General features: G+C 34.5%; 1 protein-coding gene across 2 annotated transcripts; it reads left to right on the forward strand.

Moving 5' to 3' along the window:
- The first annotated feature begins 1,735 nt into the window (after window positions 1-1,735).
- Window positions 1,736-21,223, forward strand: LOC137387613 (recQ-mediated genome instability protein 1-like). 2 transcript variants are annotated; one of them, XM_068074082.1, is made up of 10 exons: window positions 1,760-1,865; window positions 2,054-2,188; window positions 7,118-7,228; window positions 8,093-8,212; window positions 13,069-13,202; window positions 14,312-14,379; window positions 16,397-17,250; window positions 17,883-17,999; window positions 19,096-19,179; window positions 20,809-21,223. In XM_068074082.1, the coding sequence occupies exons 1-10, from the start codon at window positions 1,770-1,772 to the stop codon at window positions 20,956-20,958; spliced, it is 1,869 nt and encodes a 622-aa protein (XP_067930183.1). In that variant the 5' UTR covers window positions 1,760-1,769; the 3' UTR covers window positions 20,959-21,223. The 2 variants fall into 2 exon arrangements, with proteins under 2 accessions (XP_067930184.1, XP_067930183.1); XM_068074083.1 differs by lacking the exon at window positions 2,054-2,188 and having other exon boundaries at window positions 1,736-1,865.
- Window positions 21,224-22,379: the final 1,156 nt, after the last annotated feature.

Genomic DNA, 22,379 nt, shown 5'->3' on the forward strand with positions numbered 1-22,379 from the left:
CTAGAGACAGATCATCTGGAAAAAAACCCTATTTTACTTATATTGCCAAGGAGACAAATATCAATCTTAACCGGGCTCTACACAGGCCATACAACCTTACAATATCATTTATACAAACTCTAATTAACGTTTACACCAACATGCACATGCCTGGATGAAGACGAAATAGTAAACCTATACAGATGCACCAATTACACCAATCTAGGAAAAAAAAATTCCCCAACCCTCATAACTATCAACATCTGCTAGAATTTATACATGAAAGCAGCCGATTCAATTGAAAACATAATTAACTCTCTACAGTGTTGTGGAAGTCAGCACTAAATAGCCACTTGCAAGTGGGTTCTGCGTACAAGTTGTCTTATACCGAATAAGTAATAGCTCTCATGTACAACTGTAATTGTTGCAAACAAAGTGTCTGGCGAATAATGGCTCTTTATTCACACAAGCTCTATAAACATGAAAGATAGAACAATTAGATACAATTCACTACAATCAAGCGTAATGCTGAAATGAGTTACAAATAATAAATACTCACAACAGTTACACTTGTAAATGTAAGTATACATTTAAATATATGTTACAAAGACATATAGCCATTCACAAAGGTAAGTTAATGTTACCACCCTGTTCTTAATCAAGATTAGGAACGTAATTCTCAGTCCTTAGTTTCGTCGTTCGCAGTTTGTATCACTTGCTCTGTGCTCTTTGTTCTTCTCACTAGGGTGTCTTCTCTTGCTGCATATCCTTGCCTCTTCTGCTTAACACTGGAGCACATTTGCTTATATAGCAAGGGCTGGGTGTTAATCTATGGGCTTTCTGCACAAGCTGGCTTTTTGGGCTAATCTGAGAATGGTTGAACACTTATGATAATTAGAGAAAGCTCAGTAAATCCATTACAACAGATAGACCATAGAAGTAAACATCAATGAAACTCACACAGACAGATGATACAGACCATAGTATGGTCATCGAATTATTAATTAGCAATCGGTCTTGCTACAATCAATACTTGTAGAGACTCTAGTCTTCAGACATGAACCCTTGTATATAATATCAATCAATTTATTTTTGTATAGGTTATCCCACATAACATACTTGAAGTCATCCTCTCATGTAAATTTTCACGCAAATAATCTCAAACTAAACATGAATTGTTCACTACTATCTTGTATTCAGGAAACTTTTACAGCTTCCATTTTATTTGATAACATGCCTGCAAATAGAGGCTTTTTGTTATCGGCAAAATAAACGATTACTAACTAACACATTTTGTTAAATGTCTGGGCTAGCGTAATCAGAGAAATCCCGTCTATGGCCTGTAAAAATACATGCCACTAATTCTTTTTATAAAATAAAATCTGTAAAAATAAAGCAGTAACACTGTCAAGGCTACGTTTCAAAAATATATGTAAGCACTGCATACGACGACAGAATCTCAGTTTGCCACTACAGTCAGGCAGCAAACAAATGCGCCGTCTTTCAGTCTGAAGTTGTCGCCTTTTAAACCGTCAGTGTCTGCCGCCCTATCGACATGTCGCCCAACGGTCCAATTACTGACGTGAATTTATTCGCTACATAGAACTGCGATGGAACCGTTAAAGTAGCGGAAAAAAACGAGATACGCGCAGGGTATTTTATTTTACGATTTGGGCGTCTTCGTCTCGGTGATGTAATTGGCTCAGATGTCTAGGCTAGCTTGAACTTTCAGACGTACCAGATCCAACCCGCTTCATCCTTATCCGCGACAATGCTAATTTCTTAATGACATGGACGAAGCAGCTATTCACCAGTGGTTATCTCGTAAACACATAAGTGTTCCCTTGCAGTGGGTTCGAGAATGTGTGCAATTTTTGCGCATGGAGGTTAGTTCTATTCAAAGGCATCTTTTTTGTATAGTTTCAATTATACTATTGGGGATTTGACAGTGTGATAAATCGTTGGTGCTTGTTTTTAACTAGTAACTTTCATAGTATTTCAGTAGCAAATGTAAGTTGCATTAATTAGTTTTGTGAGTCAAAGTAGGCGTCCATCTAAATAATCTTGTTTATAGGGAATAGCTCGTGATGAAATTCCAGAATCTGTTTATGAGCAATGGATGGTAGGGGACTTAACCATGTTGGAGGAACCAGTTCTAGAAACTGCAATTTGGAATGGAACAAAGTTCACTGGTACACATGCACTTCAGGTGAACAATAAGTTACAGAAGATTCCTTCGCCTACATATACCACCATTTTAAACTTGGTGCTGTCTATTTATAATCAGTAATTCTGAGGTTAATTTATCTGAAAATAATAACTAAATTGTGCCAAATTTATTAAACATGATAGGTAGTTTATTAATTCACAAATAGTACCTCAATATTGACCTCAATGTTGTAGGAGTAAGTGGGGCATTTTTGACCCTGGGGCAGTTTTGACACCCCCCTTCTAAAATCAATTTTGCATGCTTGTGAGTTTTCCTTCTGCCATTAGAAAGAAAATGATGTAATATCTTGCTCATGTGACTCCTTAGGACCTCCAGGAAATCTCCAATGAGTGGTGAGCAAAAGATTTTTTTTCAATGAAATTTTTCTTTTGACCTATATGTTGAGGTCAAATTTCAAAGACATTCATTGTCTTACCATGACTGGTCATTGGCGTATTGTAAGAAGTGAGTTTAAATCTTGCCATTAAACTAGTTTAAACACCATGCATCTATTAGCTTTGGCATATAACAACTTTTTGAACAAAATGAAGGACTGAGAGCAGTTGGGACCTGCATTACTGGGGCAGTTTGGACCCTGTCTAATTGGCCACGTTGAATACTGATAGGATTTTTCGGTCAACTTGAGTTATAACCTCTCTCAACAAAGCTATTCTTATTTTTATATTTTAAAATGTTAGAAAAATACATATCAAATAACTATCTAAAAACAGCTGCTAAGATGAACCATGGAATTTCAAGGAAGTTGGCAAAGGAATTAGCTCGGGAATATGCCGGTAGTCTGGAAGTAAAATATTCCGAAATTTGGGACCATGACGGTAGTGCAGGTTTAGAGTGGATAAACTGCTTCATGAAGCGCCATTCTTTTGATCCCTGTCATTGCGAAAACCTGAACCTACTAGTCTAAGACAAGGGACAGGTTTCAGCAGAGAAAATGTGAGAAAGTTCCATGACAACTTGCAAGAGGTTATGGAAAGATATGATTTTAAAGCAAACAGTATATATATCGTGGATGAGACTAATCTCACAGCTGTTCACAAATCTCCAAGATTATAACAGACAAGAAAGTGAGACGGTTGGGCCATGTAACATCTGCAGAAAAAGGACTACTTACCACACTAGTAGCATGTGTAAATGTGAATGTTGGTTGTATTCCACCAATGATCATATTTACTCGGGTAAAGTTCAGCGATTTCATGCTGATGGTGCACCTGTAGGTTCTGTAGGTGCTGCAGCTCTTTCTGGCTAGATGTCCAGGAATTTATTCATTCAATGGTTTTTTATCAAACACTAAAAGCAAGGATAAACTTGTTCTCCCCATTTGTGACAATCCCGATAGCTCTTTCAGCATAGATACTATCAACTAGGCCAAAGATAATGGTGTGGTCATGCACATACATATTGGCATCTTAGTAATCCTAGTCTTAGTATTTACAACATGGCCTCTCTGCTTGATATCACTTGTTCGAGGGCTATGACTCTTTATAACATAATGAGCGGGCTCAAAAAGCCCGGGATTTATCTATTTAATTGGCATGTTTTCAGTGATGAAAACCTTTTGGCATCCTATGTCAGTGATCACCCAGATCCAGCCTACATGACTCAAAAAACTGTTGTTGAGAGTGACCCGCTTAGTGATCCTATGGTGTGTGAGCCTGCAATTGACAAGTGCGATCGCTCCACTACATCTAAACATACATGGTTCAGTGATGTTTTTATAACTATTCCTAGTAAGCTATGTACTGTCACACCAGAACAATTAAGATCTTTCACCAAAGCTGGACCACAGAAGAACACTCATAAAAGAAGATGCAAAACAACATCTATCCTCACGAATACTCCAACTGAGCTTCAATTTGAGTTTGAAGAGGAGCGACAGGACAAACAGACTAAGTCATCGAATTCGAGAGTTCATCGAATTCGAGAGTTCATCGAATTCGAGAGTTCATCGAATTCGAGAGTTCATCGAGTCGAGAAAAATAAAGAATCGTGAAGACTAAAAAAGAAAGTAGTACATGTAGTGAGGAGAAGATCATGGCTATGCCACTTGATGACGATACAGACGAATCATCAACTGATGATGAAGAGATTCCTGGAAGTTCCGCAGTTACAGTACTAAAGCTAAACGTAGGTTCATATGTCCTGGTAGCTTTCCGAGGGAAGAAAGCCACGAAACATTTCGCTGGAGCGGTACAGGCCGTAAATTGTGATCAGGATACTGCAGTAGTCTTGTTTTACAAGAATGTGAGAAACCAACAGTTTATGGTACTAACAGAGGAAGACGTATCAACCGTAGATGTATGTAATGTTGTTTTAATCTCCCCTACCTTTATGGCTTCTGGAGGTACCGAAAGAACTAGTAAACCATTTACATTTAACATTGGCATATCATGGTATATATAAAAACTAACTCGGAAAATGTGTGGTAGTCATGCGATATTGTAACCAATTTTATTATAAATGTGCTTGTAGTGTTAAAATGTTCTTACTATTTCCATTGTTGCTACCCGCTAATTTTAATTTAACAAATATACAATTTCATAACAAATTGCCATCATTTTCAATGGTTTTACAATTCAAGTCCAGAGTGCCTCACTGGGTGTCCAAACTGCCCCGGCTATGGGGTAGTTTGTACCCTTCGACTGCTTACCCAAAATATGGCTTTTTTTGAACTTTTGCGTGAAACTACAAGTAAACTACTCCAGAATAAGGTAGGTAACACTCTCCTCTATATCGAGTCAAATTATCATAGAGCTATAATAATTCTGTACCAAATTATTGACAGAAATCTGAAAAAAGGTCCAAACTGCCCCACTTACCCCTACACATCGATGTAATCTCACATGAGAGACACGTTATAACCTTACATCATAAGAGATGCATTGTTGTAACCTAGCATTAGAGACACACAAACAATGAGTAAGTTTTATGGTAAAATAGAAAAGGAGTAACTGGCTCACACTATATATATACAGGATGATCCGTTACGCTCGTGTGCATTACATGGATATTTTTTAAAACGAAAGTCAAAAAATTGGTTTTTCCATTAGACAATTTAAATTATTATGGCTACTTATATGCCTTTTTTATACTTATATTATAAAAAAGAAATGTTTATATGTTTTCAGCATTTCTCTTCTTATTTTTATCATCTGTTTTACTTACAAAGCGATAATGTTTAAAAAAAAATTGTATGTCGTATGTTGGAGATTACATTGTATTTAGTTATTTAAATGAACTAATATAATGTATTTTTGATGCTGTTTGGGGTTACTTGATGTTTTTGGCTTTGGTCATAGACTTTTCAACCCAACGCAATGTATTCTTAGAAAAATAATTTCTCTAAGGAATGACAGTTTTGCCATATGAAGTCGATACCTTGTTTGCTAACAAGACTATGCTTGATCTTAGAGTATCGCTTGCGTGCAAATCTATGTAATCAATTGAGGTGATGGCTATAGACCCCACACGACCCCTGAGAAACCAGATATAATGTATTCTTTTTTAAACAAACAGCTGATGAATTATTGTTGTTGTCGATTCTCACAGATAATTGTATGTATTACATTGCAGTATACTGAACTGAGTGCAGAGTGAAATGGTGAAAATACCCTATTGTATATATTTTTAATTTATATCTGTATATATTTAAAGGGCTGATGGCAAATTGGCTTTAATGCCAAATATAGAACTCTTACCTTATTTTTGTATTATAAAATGTACCACCAGCTGCTATAACATTGTGCAGGACACTTATATGCCAATAAAAATTGAATGACGCAATTACTATTTTACATGTATGAAGTGCAAGCATCCGGGGGAAAAAGACCTTTATAACTGTACAGCTCAAGCTGTTAAAGATAGTTTTTTTCTAGCAATCTACACTGTCACAATTCACATGAGTAACGAATATTACACTGTCATAATTCACATGCGTAATGAATATTACACTGTCACAATTCACATGAGTAATGAATATTACAATGTCACAATTCATATGAGTAATGAATATTACACTGTCACAATTCACATGAGTAATGAATATTACAATGTCACAGTTCACATGAGTAACGAATATTACACTGTCAGAGTTCACATGATTAATAAATATTACACTCACAATTCACATGAGTAATGAATATTACACTGTCATAATTCACATGAGTAATGAATATTACACTCATAATTCACATGAGTAATGAATATTACACTGTCACAATTCACATGAGTAATGAATATTACACTGTCATAATTCACATGAGTAATGAATATTACACTGTCATAATTCACATGAGTAATAAATATTACACTGTCATAATTCACATGAGTAATGAATATTACAATGTCACAGTTCACATGAGTAATGAATATTACAAGGTCACAGTTCACGTGAGTAATGAGTATTACACTGTCACAATTCACATGAGTAATGAATATTACACTGTCACAATTCACCAGAGTAATGAATATTACAATGTCACAGTTCACATGAGTAATGAATATTACAATGTCACAGTTCACATGAGTAATGAATATTACACTGTCATAATTCACATGAGTAATGAATACTACACTGTCACAATTCACATGAGTAATGAATATTACACTGTCATAATTCACATGAGTAGTGAATATTACAATGTCATAATTCGCATGAGTAATGAATATTACACTGTCACAATTCACATGAGTAATGAATATTACACTGCCACAATTCACATGAGTAATGAATATTACACTGTCACAATTCACATGAGTAATGAATATTACGCTGTCACAATTCACATGAGTAATGAATATTACACTGTCACAATTCACATGAGTAATGAATATTGACAAAAAGTCAGTACATTTCTACATTTGTTACTGTCTTCAGATTTGTTAAATAACATACATTCTTTTCTTTCTTAGGTTAATTATGCAGTGGATATCAGCAAATCTATGTATAGCCAGATGCGCAGTTTACTAGGACGAAATGTTGGGAACCTCGAAGTGCAGGAGATGGAAGAGCCAGGTGCTAAGGTCTGTCATCTTGAGGTTTGGTTTGGGCATATCGGTGCGACATTTTCCATGTTAGTCAATTTTTAGAATCAAGTTCAAATCAATTGTCAAACTCTGGCAAATAGCCGAGAAACTACGATAATAGATGTTTTGTACCTGATGAGTGACCCTCTGTATATCATGCTGGTAGATTCTTTGTACCTGTTGAGTGACTCTCTGCATATCACGCTAGTAGATGCTTTGTACCTGTTGAGTGACTTTCTGTATATCATGCTAGTAGATACTTTGTACCTGTTGACTGACTCTCTGTATATCATGCTAGTAGATGCTTTGTACCTATTGAGTGACTCTTTGTATAGCATGCTAGTAGATGCTTTGTACCTGATGAGTGACTCTCTGTATATCATGCTAATAGATGCTTTGTACCTGTTGAGTGACTCTCTGTATATCATGCTAGTAGATGCTTTGTACCTGATGAGTGACTCTCTGTATATCATGCTAATAGATGCTTTGTACCTGTTGAGTGACTCTTTGTATAGCATGCTAGTAGATGCTTTGTACCTGTTGAGTGACTCTCTGTATATCATGCTAGTTGATGCTTTGTACCTGTTGAGTGACTCTCTGTATAGCATGCTAGTAGATGCTTTGTACCTGTTGAGTGACTCTCTGTATAGCAGTCTAGTAGATGCTTTGTACCTGATGAGTGACTCTCTGTATAGCATGCTAATAGATGCTTTGTACATGTTGAATGACTCTTTGTATAGCATGGGGACAGATGCTTTGTACCTAGCGTACCATAAGCATGTAGTTACATGACCCATGTAACTACATGCTTATGTAAGCGTGTAGTTACATGTAGTTAGAAACATCGGTTTATATTCTTAGTGGGGACCCAAGGCCTCTAGGTGCATGATGTTAGAGATAACTGACGGGGTAAGACGAATAAAGGCTGTCGAACAGGAAGCTATTGCAGCTCTGAATTATGCGTGGAACCCTGGCACAAAGGTACATTTTATTGGTACTTATCCAATCAATGTCAAGGGGACACAACTTGCCAAGTTTGTTTCAGGTTTAGTTTTATTGTTTTAAGATTTAGTATAAAGATTTGGATGCTCTTTCCTAGTAACACAGTTTAAAGCTGATTTTTTTCACTTAGCATGTGATCAGTAGAAAAGTATCCACAAAATCGTACTAATCATGACTTGATTACATCAATAACAATTAATTCTTTCTTTGTTGCTGTTTGTATCGGAATCCGTTTTCCATCTTTAAAGCTTTTTACTTTTTCATTAAAATTTTGAAAGCAACACCATAGAAATAATTAGTAACTTTATAATGCTATTAGTAGCTCCTTGTTCAACACGGTGATACTTTGATGTACGGTGATACTTTGATGTACGGTGAAAACGGTTTACATTTACGATGCTATATGAGTGTCAAGTTTTAGGCTAAAGGTTGTGCTTGGCAACAATCTTGCTAAAAATTCATCGTTATTTGTGCGAAACGCATTGGTGAAAGTTTTGCTCTGCTAAAAAATTTGTTTATTTAGAAATCTTTGACAAGTTGGAGGTGAGTTGGAAGAGTGCAAAATGAAGGCGGCATTAGCTTCACCCATAAAAGGGTTAAGATTATCTCCCTAAAAATCTGACGAGCTAGCTGAGAAACACATCACCAGCCTTTATTTTACCGCCGCCTCAATTTTACCGTCGCCTCCATTTTACCGCCACAATAAAGGAATGGTTGAAAAATAGAGCACCATGGCATTCAAATAGAGGTTTTACGGTAACTTGAAGATCTGTACTTTCTCTAATGAATATCATTTACCTGTAAAATGTAGCCTGTGGTCGCTTTGGAGTTCCAAAATGAACTGAGTTTACTCAGTTTTCAGTTGGACGTGGGAACTATTCCAACCGACTCTAAGTCACAGAGTAGTGAATATCTATAGGCTACTTGAGTGGTCGGTGACGCGAGTGGTCGGTGACTGGGAGAGAGGTCGGTGACTGGGAGAGAGGTCGGTGACTGGGAGAGAGGTCGGTGACGCGAGTGGTCGGTGACGCGAGTGGTCGGTGACTGGGAGAGAGGTCGGTGACTGGGAGAAAGGTCGGTGACTGGGAGAAAGGTCGGTGTCTGGGAGAGAGGGCGGTGTCTGGGAGAGAGGTCGGTGACTGGGAGAGAGGTCGGTGACTGGGAGAGAGGTCGGTGACTGGGAGAGAGGTAGCGTAGTCCTTCCAATAATTCATGTGAGTTCAGGTATTCCAACAGCGGCTGGTCATTTGTGTTGTCTAATTCCACGACCAAACGAGCGGAGCGAATGAGTTTTATGATAAATGCATGTGCACACAACTCACGAAAATTATTCATCAACAACGTCGCAAACCCTTGTACCGAAATCTCATCAACAAATTTAATCATTTTTGTGTAGAGTCGTTTAAGTATAATAACGATACAAAACACATAAAAACATATTTAAATATGTTACGAAGTCTTTGAAAATTGTCGACATGTTCCTAAACCTTACCCATCTGATCAGCTTATACACAAATAAACAGATTAATTTGGCCGAAAATCGTTATTATAACTTGCCAAGCCTTGCTTTTATCAAAATTAAGACCGGCAAACGAACCGCCGAGCGACAGAGAATAGAACCATCAAGTCGTGCGCATTTCTCGAAAGAATAACGTGCACATTTCACCAGTCTATACCATTAACGAATTGCCGAAGGTTTCTGTAATTAACGTAGAAGTACTGAAATCGTTTCTTTTTTGCCGATTTCAAAGTAACTGAAATTTTGGAAACTTTTAAGTACTTTGGTATTCTAACTGATGTCCAAAGCAGTGTAAGTAAAGGAAGTGACGATGATATTTTTTCTACTGATTCTTTTGAGATTATTACTTTCATCTTAATATAATATTTAATTATAAGTTTGGATGACTATTGAAGTGTTACATTAACAACATCGATGATGGGCAATATGTTACTGTTATTATTTTTTCTAAATAGTTTTGTTAAATAGATTTTCTAAAAATCTATATAAATATCACAACTTCTTGATATTGTTAGCTATGACATTTTGAAATGTAAACAAAATTGTGCATTGGTTTTCTATTATTACTGTATTACTATATTAATAATATTGGTTATTCTAATAATATCAGTGCATTTTACTTCTAATATTGGCCAATATTGCATTTCTCCTATTGCAGGGGGAGAGATATGAACATATAATCTTTTCCTTTCATTATTGCAATTGGTCATGACCAAACACTTTTTTAAATAGATTTTCTAAAAATCTATATAAATATCACAACTTCTTGATATTGTTAGCTATGACGTTTTGAAATGTAAACAAAATTGTGCATTGGTTTTCTATTATTACTATATTAATAATATTGGTTATTCTAACAACATCAGTGCATTTTACTTCTAATATTGGCCAATATTGCATTTCTCCTATTGCAGGAGGAGAGATATAAACATATAATCTTTTCCTTTCATTATTGCTGTTTGTTGTATATAATAACACCCAGTACATTACAGCTACCATTGCAGTTATCCTATTGCACTGCAGTGCCATTTGACTGCTAATATTGCATTTCTCAACCATCAGTACCCTTTCTTTTTTCCAATATCACTTTGGTCGTGGGCTGTATGACAGGGGAGTTTCTAGTATTATGTTGATGATTAAAATTTCAATATGTCAAAATTGGTTTGAGTAGTTTCTGTCAATTCTTCTGTTGCTCAGTTGTGTTTTTTTTTTAATCTGTTTGGAAAGCGGTAGGAATCCAACACTGACCACACCTCTACATTGTAAGACACGAGACTCGCGCCTCCAGACATGCTTATGCAATTCTCGTGTGATAGACACGAATATTCCCTTGTAAACACAGTATATTTACTAAAGCGCATGTACGAAGTGCTGCTCGAAGCTGTGAAGTAAACATGGAAGTTTTATTCTCCGTCAAACTGTTTCGGGATTCTGTTGAATATTCTTATTAGTCTCGACTATGTGATTGGATATTCTTATTGGTCTCAACTATGTGATTAGATATTCTTATTAGTCTCGACTATGTGATTAGATATTCTTATTAGTTTCAACTATGTGATTAGATATTCTTATTAGTCTCGACTATGTGATTAGATATTCTTATTAGTCTCGACTATGTGATTAGATATTCTTATTAGTCTCGACTATGTGATTAGATATTCTTATTAGTCTCGACTATGTGATTAGATATTCTTATTAGTCTCGACTATGTGATTAGATATTCTTATTAGTCTCGACTATGTGATTAGATATTCTTATTAGTCTCGACTATGTGATTAGATATTCTTATTAGTCTCGACTATGTGATTAGATATTCTTATTAGTCTCGACTATGTGATTAGATATTCTTATTAGTCTCAACTATGTGATTGGATATTCTTGTTAGTCTCAACTATTTGATTAGATATTCTTATTAGTCTCGACTATGTGATTAGATATTCTTATTAGTCTCGACTATGTGATTAGATATTCTTATTAGTCTCGACTATGTGATTAGATATTCTTATTAGTCTCGACTATGTGATTAGATATTCTTATTAGTCTCGACTATGTGATTAGATATTCTTATTAGTCTCGACTATGTGATTGGATATTCTTATTGGTCTCAACTATGTGATTAGATATTCTTATTAGTCTCGACTATGTGATTAGATATTCTTATTAGTTTCAACTATGTGATTAGATATTCTTATTAGTCTCGACTATGTGATTAGATATTCTTATTAGTCTCGACTATGTGATTAGATATTCTTATTAGTCTCGACTATGTGATTAGATATTCTTATTAGTTTCAACTATGTGATTAGATATTCTTATTAGTCTCGACTATGTGATTAGATATTCTTATTAGTCTCGACTATGTGATTAGATATTCTTATTAGTCTCGACTATGTGATTAGATATTCTTATTAGTCTCAACTATGTGATTAGATATTCTTATTAGTCTCAACTATGTGATTAGATATTCTTATTAGTCTCAACTATGTGATTAGATATTCTTATTAGTCTCAACTATGTGATTAGATATTCTTATTAGTCTCAACTATGTGATTAGATATTCTTATTAGTCTCAACTATGTGATTGGATATTCTTGTTAGTCTCAACTATTTGATTAGATATTCTTATTAGTCTCAACTATGTGATTAGATATTCTTATTAGTCTCAACTATGTGATTAGATATTCTTATTAGTCTCAACTATGTGATTAGATATTCTTATTAGTCTCAACTATGTGATTGGATATTCTTGTTAGTCTCAACTATTTGATTAGATATTCTTATTAGTCTCAACTATGTGATTAGATATTCTTATTAGTCTCGACTATGTGATTAGATATTCTTATTAGTCTCAACTATGTGATTAGATATTCTTATTAGTCTCGACTATGTGATTAGATATTCTTATTAGTCTCAACTATGTGATTAGATATTCTTATTAGTCTCGACTATGTGATTAGATATTCTTATTAGTCTCGACTATGTGATTAGATATTCTTATTAGTCTCGACTATGTGATTAGATATTCTTATTAGTCTCGACTATGTGATTGGATATTCTTGTTAGTCTCAACTATTTGATTAGATATTCTTATTAGTCTCAACTATGTGATTGGATATTCTTGTTAGTCTCAACTATTTGATTAGATCGCAATCAACCAAACAGCTGGTTAAGAGGTAAAATGGTGGTTAAAATTGGTGGAAGTTAAAGTAAAGACGTTAGAAGTTAGAGACACAATTTGTTAGAACTCGTTTAGGGTCTGTGCGTTATGACAGCTGACAATGGTACTGCTTGTTTCTTCATTAGTTCATCTCTATAGGTGCTTTTGAACGGCCCAATCAGATGTGTCGAAAATTGTCTAATGCTCACCAATGGCTCCATCACCATCTTGGGTGGCCTTGTTGAGGAACTCACTGAAAAGTTCAACTCTGAAAAGATTCTACAAGAAATTCTGTATGTAGATGAGTATGTGTATTTTATAATGTATGACTATGTATATTATGTGTTACTGTGTATATTATAATGTATGACTATGTATATTATAATGTATGACTGTGTATATTATAATATATGACTATGTATATTATAATGTATGACTATGTATATTGTAATGAATGACTACGTATATTATAATATAGGACTATGTTATGTGTGACTGTGTATATTATAATGCATGGCAATGTATATTATAATATATGACTGTGTATATTATAATGTATGGCTATGTATATTATAATGTATGACAATATATATTATAATGTATGGCCATGTATATTATAATGTATTACTGTGTACATTATAATGTATTACAATGTATATTATTATGTATGACTATGTATATTATAGTGTATGACTATGTATATTATAATGTATGGCTATGTATATTATAATGTATGACTATGTATATTATAATGTATGACTTTGTATATTATAATGTATGACTATGTATATTATAATGTATGACTATGTGTATTACAATGTATGACTATGTATTTTATAATATAGGACTATGTATATTATAATGTGTGACTGTGTATATTATAATGTATGGCTATGTATATTATAATGTATGACTATGTATATTATAATGTATGGCTATGTATATTATAATGCATGGCAATGTATATTATAATATTTGACTGTGTATATTATAATGTATGGCTATGTATATTATAATATATGACTATGTACATTATAATATATGACTGTGTATATTATTATGTATGGCTTTGTTTATTATACTGTATGACAATAATTATATATTATAACGTATGACTATGTATATTATAATGTATGACTATGTATATTATAGTGTATGACTATGTATATTATAATGTATGATTATGTTTATTATAATGTATTTAAATGTATATTATAATGTATGACTATGTGTATTATAATGTATTACAATGTATATTATAATGTATGACTATATATATTATAATGTATGACTATGTATATTATAATGTATGACGGTGTATATTATAATGTATGACTATGTATATTATTATGTATGACTGTGTATTTTATAATGTATGACTATGTATATTATATCCTTATAGAATACAATCAACAGCTGCGAACAAAGAAAATTGTTCGAAACGATTTCTTAATCCTGGAAAAATCAGAGGTGAGTTGGTTTGAAGAGTTCAATGGGCTAACTAATCACTTAGCAGCTGTTTAATCACTAGTTAAACCATAACTGTCACGTACAACTCTTATCGTATTTTCTAGGTAAATCGGCCACGCTGATTCCGATTTTGTACTCAAAATAAAGATTGGTCCACTAACCTTCACAGTCATTTAGGCTTTTTTAAAGCGTTTTAATATCCGTTTTGAAAACGACACAATCGGCATTACAAGATAAATATGTGGCGAGACCTAGCTTTTTCAGGAACGGAAGTTAGGAAGTTTTAGTCCGATTTGGAACAATAGAGATGGGTGACATAAAACGCATTATTATCTAAATGCAGCCTGTAAAATAATCTCAGTCTTTTATTATAGGTATATAAACTATTTAAAATTGCTCGTAGCTTGTTACATGATGTTTAAATAGGCTGAACGCTGAGAAAAATGAGCTCAAAAAGCGCGGTTTTATCACAAGCGAGCGTTGTTATGGCGCTTTTTTAATATGCAATGTTGAATAGCTTATCTACCTTTCGGAAATGACTGAGATTATTTTTAAGGCTGCATTTAGATATTATTGGATTTTAAAACACCCATCTCTATTATTCAAAATCGGTCTAAACATCCCTACGTAACTTCTGTTCCTAAAAAGCTAGGTTACGTCACGTATTTATGGGCGGAGCTTGCTGTGCCGATCGTGTTGTTTTCGAGACCGATATTAAAACGCTGTAAAAAAGCCTTCATTACTCTGAAAGTTAGTGGACTAATCTTTATTTTGAGTACAAAATCGGAATCAGCGTGTCTGATTTACCTAGTAAATACGATAAAAGTTGTACATGACAGTTATGGTTTAAGCTAGTTAATCACTTAAGCCTTCAAGTTCTCAAATAACTGTATCACATTTGTGTGAATGCACTTGCATAGATGAGTTTGGTGTGATTCAGACCATTGCAACATCACAACAAGCTATTCCTTACCAATCTAACAAATGTCAATATAACCTTTTGCTATATCTTACAACTGTGTGGTTGCCTCATGTGTTCCTCAGTTCTTCACTCTTTGGCAGGTATTGTAATTGTTCATTCTACTTCATCTATCAGCTTTCTTATCGACTTCATCTATCAGCTTTCTTATCTACTTTATCTATCAGTATTCTCATCTACTTTATCTATCAGTATTCTCATCTACTTTATCTATCAGTATTCTCATCTACTTTATCTATCAGTATTCTCATCTACTTTATCTATCAGTATTCTCATCTACTTTATCTATCAGCATTCTTATCTACTTTATCTATTAGTATTCTTATCTACTTTATCTATCAGTATTCTCATCTACTTTATCTATCAGTATTCTCATCTACTTTATCTATCAGTATTCTCATCTACTTTATCTATCAGCATTCTCATCTACTTTATCTATCAGTATTCTTATCTACTTTATCTATCAGTATTCTCATCTACTTTATCTATCAGTATTCTCATCTACTTTATCTATCAGCATTCTTATCTACTTTATCTATTAGTATTCTTATCTACTTTATCTATCAGTATTCTCATCTACTTTATCTATCAGTATTCTCATCTACTTTATCTATCAGTATTCTCATCTACTTTATCTATCAGCATTCTCATCTACTTTATCTATCAGTATTCTTATCTACTTTATCTATCAGTATTCTCATCTACTTTATCTATCAGTATTCTTATCTACTTTATCTATCAGTATTCTTATCTACTTTATCTATCAGCATTCTTATCTACTTTATCTATCAGCATTCTTATCTACTTTATCTATCAGTATTCTTATCTACTTTATCTATCAGTATTCTTATCTACTTTATCTATCAGTATTCTTATATACTTTATCTATCAGTATTCTCATCTACTTTATCTATCAGCATTCTTATCTACTTTATCTATCAGTATTCTTATCTACTTTATCTATCAGTATTATTATATACTTTATCTATCAGCATTATTATTTACTTCATCTATCAGTGTTTTATCTATTTTTTTCAGCTAATAACCACGATTCCAAAGTTGAAATGAAACACCACAAATCAGAATACAAGCAGCCTATTTGTACATCTGAGTGGGAGGAAGACATGAGTGACAGCGAATTCCTTGATTGCAGGCAGACTGGCCCTGGTGATTGCTCCTTCAACTCTGATTGGTTATCTTCGGAACCATCAGTCATCCACCCAAAACACAACTCTACAGAAATTGGGCAACATGCTGAAGGATTTGATGCTCTCACCTGGTCAGACGATGAGTTGGTAGAAGGTGCCGACAAGCCCAAATCTATGCCTCAGCATCAGCTTTTGTCGAGATCTACTTTAAAACATGATGAGGGAGCTTGCAACTTCAACAATGAGTCGATGGTTTGGTCAGACACAGATGATATCGACATACTTGATGGTGATGTTATAAAAAATCAGGGCGAAAGCCCACCAAAAGCTACTCTACAAAACAATAATTTGTCAAGTGTTAATATGAAGAGAGGGATCTCTGAGTCTACTTTTAGCCATACTGATCAGATCAAAGACAGTTGTCCGCGAGTCAATCCTGAAAAACTTAGCAATAGCGTTATTGACTTGCTGTCTTCATCAAGCGACGATGATGAGCCATTTAATACTACATCTTTACAGAAAAATCAACAGACTGTTACATCAGGCCCGCCTTTAAATCCCCAACCAATGCTAGCTCAGTCGAAACCGCAGCATAGCATTATGACTAACAGTAGTGGGGAAGCTGGAATGGCTGACACAACATATGCAACATTTCGTGACGAGTGCTGTGAGTCACACAGATGTCAGTTTCATTACCTTAGCCAGTTGTCTCCATCTTCCAACTTAAAAACCATCGTCATTAAAGTAAGGATTCATTTTTGTCGTGTGTTGCAATTTGAATAGTTTCATGGGAGTTATAGTACCAAAGAATGGGTGTTATAGGTACCTGCTGAATATATGGTCTGAATCACATCAAACTCACCTCTGCAAGTGCATTCACACAAATGTGATACAGTTATTTGAGAACTTGAAGGCTTCAACAGCTTTAATGGGCTGACTAAGTGATTAGTCAGCCCATTGAACTCTTCATATCAACTCACCTCTGATTTTTCCAGGATTAAGAAATCGTTTTGAACAATTTTTTTTGTTCGCAGCTGTTGATTGTATTCTATAAGGATATAATATACATAGTCATACATTATAATATACATAGTCCTACATTATGATATATCTAGTCATACATTATAATATACATAGTAATACATTATAATATACATAGTAATACATTATAATATACATAGTCATACATTATAATATACATAGTCATACAATATAATATACATAGTCATACATTATAATATACATAGTAATACATTATAATATACATAGTCATACATTATAATATACATAGTAATACATTATAATATACATAGTCATATATTATAACATACATAGTCATATATTATAACATACATAGTATGTGTATGTATGTGCAGGCTCATGTCTCTACTGTGCTAGACAAGTTGGGCCGATCAGCTGATAAGACAAGATGGACACTCAATGTTAGAATTAATGACGGAACTTCTTTTCTCGACTGTCTTATTTCTCATCAGGTTTGTCCTTAGTTTAGCAATTTCCTTTTTATGTTATTATTCTGTTTGTTAGTTTGCTCTAGTATAATCTATAGTAATGAGTCTCCATTTGTCATTATGCGCGCGTGTGTCTGGCCGATTTCATTACAACATTACACCCATATACTCTGTGCCTTCCATCAGGTCACAAAAATATTTGGTTTCAAGAATCCATCTGGTTGCTGAGAACCAGCCTCTTATACACTGACATCACTGACATCACTGGAATCACTGACATCACTGGCACCACTGACATCACCGGCATCACTGACACCACTGACATCACTGGCATCACTGACATCACTGGGCTTATTGCTATTCTATTATAAAAAAATCTCTTTGATTTTAACAAAAATAAACTTCTTACGCAATACAAACCAGAGTGTTATGTTCGCTATCGAAGTTGCAAACAAAAACAAGCCAGTCAGTTGACTAGTAAATAATCGAGCAATAGTTGCACTCTCTATACTCAAATGTATAGAGTTAATAGTGTACGACAAGTGCACCATCACCAGTTAATAGTGTACGACAAGCCCACCATCACCAGTTAATAGTGTACGACAAGCGCACCATCACCAGTTAATAGTGTACGACAAGCGCACCATCACCAGTTAATAGTGTACGACAAGCCCACCATCACCAGTTAATAGTGTACGACAAGCGCACCATCACCAGTTAATAGTGTACGACAAGCGCACCATCACCAGTTAATAGTGTACGACAAGCGCACCATCACCAGTTAATAGTGTACGACAAGCGCACCATCACCAGTTAATACTGTACGACAAGCGCACCATCACCAGTTAATAGTGTACGACAAGCGCACCATCACCAGTTAATAGTGTACGACCAGCGCACCATCACCAGTTAATAGTGTACGACAAGCGCACCATCACCAGTTGTTTTATTAGTCAAACCCGATCACAAGGGGCTGATTTCTTCAAGAAGACCGGTAGCTGTTACAGGTTACCCTGTTCATAACATGTTGCATGGCATTGCTTGTTACAGAAGAGTTACGCATTATGTGATGCCAACCATAAAGATTGCATGCCTACTATGCAAATGCTTTCTATTGCAGCTCATAGAATCGCATATCGGGAGAGTTAGGGAGACACTCAAGAAGAGTAAAGCCAACATTACAGACAAACGGATAGTTGTTCAGGTATGTACATTACATGTAGCAGTGACCAGGCATTCATCTTACCTGCAGGCTAAGGGTGAATGTGTTCTTTGGAAATTTATATTGATAGATTAGAGGGTTTACTAGCTTTGATGATATAGTCACACGCTCATCCTTGTGCTTATGGTAGATTCCAAAAGGGAATGGTCTCTCTTAGCCTTTCGAGTGCATAAAATTAGGGAGTCTCGTCACAACTTCTACCAAGGCTTTAAAAAGGTATAAAAAAGATAGTGAAAATTCAGCTGCCGCTTTGCTTGTGATGAGAAAATAATGCATTAGAGTTTTCTGCGATCTATTAGCAGATTTTATGTAATACCCTACAGAATTCTTGAATATTTTGGCCAGAAGTTATCTAACATAAATATCAACAAAGCTAATGAACCAAAATGAATGTTTATATAAGGAGAAAGAAGGTTTGCAAAGAAGACACTGCCATACAACTTAGTAACACCATATGAATTTGAGATAAGCTCTATATTAATGAAGACACTGCCATACAACTTAGTAACATCATATGAATTTGAGATAAGCTTTATGTTAATGGAGACACTGCCATACAACTTAGTAGCATCATATGAATTTGAGATAAGCTCTATGTTAATGAAGACACTGCCATACAACTTAGTAACATCATATGAATTTGAGATAAGCTCTATGTTAATGGAGACACTGCCATACAACTTAGTAACATCATATGAATTTGAGATAAGCTCTATGTTAATGAAGACACTGCCATACAACTTAGTAACATCATATGAATTTGAGATAAGCTCTATGTTAATGGAGACACTGCCATACAACTTAGTAGCATCATATGAATTTGAGATAAGCTCTATGTTAATGAAGACACTGCCATACAACTTAGTAACATCATATGAATTTGAGATAAGCTCTATGTTAATGGAGACACTGCCATACAACTTAGTAACATCATATGAATTTGAGATAAGCTCTATGTTAATGGAGACACTGCCATACAACTTAGTAGCATCATATGAATTTGAGATAAGCTCTATGTTAATGAAGATCTGAAGTAATGAAGTAACTTGGTCACTTTAGGGAGTCTTTTTATAATCTTATGTCATAATATTATCGACTGTCTGGCCTTGGATGGCGCTATCAGTCTCGGGTCGAGAGGCCATTTCTAGCTGTATGCCAGTAACTTGTAATATTAAGAGATATTACAGAGCTATAGGGACATCTCAGCTTGTAAAAATGATTATCCAAGCACATTCATCTTTTCAGTTTTCAGTTCTCAGAACTGTATTAAGGCTGACGTCTGCGTGTTTACTGGAATAGAACTAGTACAAGTTTTACTTGTTCTTTTCTCTGAAATTAAAATGGAATGTTACCTTTTACACAGCAGTACATTGGTTTGCTTTCGATAGCGGTAAGAAAATAACAATCTTCAGTATGTCCTCAGAAGATAGCATATTATCTATTCACTTTATCTTATTATCTACATGCATATTTTATTAAATAACACATGTCTTCATAATGATTTGCAGAAATCAAATTGTGTCAAAAATGAAATATGATTCATATCTACAAACTTGACCGATAGCTATTGCGCATGCGAGTTGTTTGACAGTAGCGTGACTGGTGTTGTAGAAGATGAAAAACTTTGCTGATCGGCTGGCAGCTGCCAATGGAATGATGCATGTAGATGTGACAGATTCGGCAAGGCCTGTATTATTAGATATTCGTCAGCCCACTCAGAATGATGTTAGGTTATTCCAAATGTGTCTGGCTCGCAATTGACTAGTGTACTCCTGTTTGTTGTACAGACTTGCTGTAATCATACTGTGTTAACTTGAACATGTGCATCACTTCACGTTACGGTTTTTGTTTGCTAACTTTTATTACTGTTTATAGTCGATTATGCACCATTGCTTCCACTTGTAATTTCGACATACATCTCCTTTATCGCCAGACTCTTCTACCAATGATTAATGGTTACATAAAGTCTAGAGACATTTTGTTTGTTTGTTTTATTTCACATTAAATCATGACATAATAAGATTATAAAAAAGTAAGGTGCCATGTGGGCCCATATGCGCGGTAGCATGGCTATTCGAGGCGCAGAACTTGAGTTAATAGATGAGATTGATTGTCAATGAAGAAAAACATGGTTGTCTAAGCAATAGAAGTCGGAACAAATCTATTCCAGAGAGTCCATCAAGTATTGCTTTAAAGCGGCCCTAAAACCATCATGACTACCAATTTTCCTTGGCCAAATTGGCAAGATATTCCATGCTGATGACACACGATAGGCAACCTGTCCTATGGCCACCAGTAGAGGAGGAATATGGAATGGGTAATAAAAATAATGAATGACGAGTGTTATAATGTGTTGACAAGTTTGAGATTTAAATTGTGTGAAGGCTAAAAGACATTCTTAGTTGGTATAGTTGCTGTATAGGCAAAGCAGGAGACCTAAACAAAGGAGTTGATGGAAAATACGAGTTTTTATGATACCTTATTCTCAGAAATCGCTTCTGGATGACTAAAGTTTAAGTTATGTTACGACTAATGTCTAAGTTATGTTACGACTAATGTTTAAGTTATGTTACGACTAATGTCTAAGTTATGTTACGACTAATGTTCAAGTTATGTTATGACTAATGTTCAAGTTATGCTACGACTAATGTCGAAGTTATGTTACGACTAATGTTTAAGTTATGTTACGACTAATGTTTAAGTTATGTTACGACTAATGTCTAAGTTATGTTACGACTAATGTTTAAGTTATGTTACGACTAATGTTTAAATTATGTTACGACTAATGTCTAAGTTATGTTACGACTAATGTTTAAGTTATGTTACGACTAATGTCTAAGTTATGTTACGACTAATATTTAAGTTATGTTACGACTAATGTTTAAGTTATGTTACGACTAATGTTTAAGTTATGTTACGACTAATGTTTAAGTTATGTTACGACTAATGTCTAAGTTATGTTACGACTAATGTTTAAGTTATGTTACGACTAATGTCTAAGTTATGTTACGACTAATGTCTAAGTTATGTTACGACTAATGTTTAAGTTATGTTACGACTAATGTTTAAGTTATGTTACGACTGATGTTTAAGTTATGTTACGACTAATGTCTAAGTTATGTTACGACTGATGTTTAAGTTATGTTACGACTAAAGTTTAAGTTATGTTACGACCAGAGCTG

Source organism: Watersipora subatra, chromosome 2 (genome assembly GCF_963576615.1).
Source record: "Watersipora subatra chromosome 2, tzWatSuba1.1, whole genome shotgun sequence".
Lineage (NCBI taxonomy): Eukaryota > Metazoa > Bryozoa > Gymnolaemata > Cheilostomatida > Watersiporidae > Watersipora > Watersipora subatra.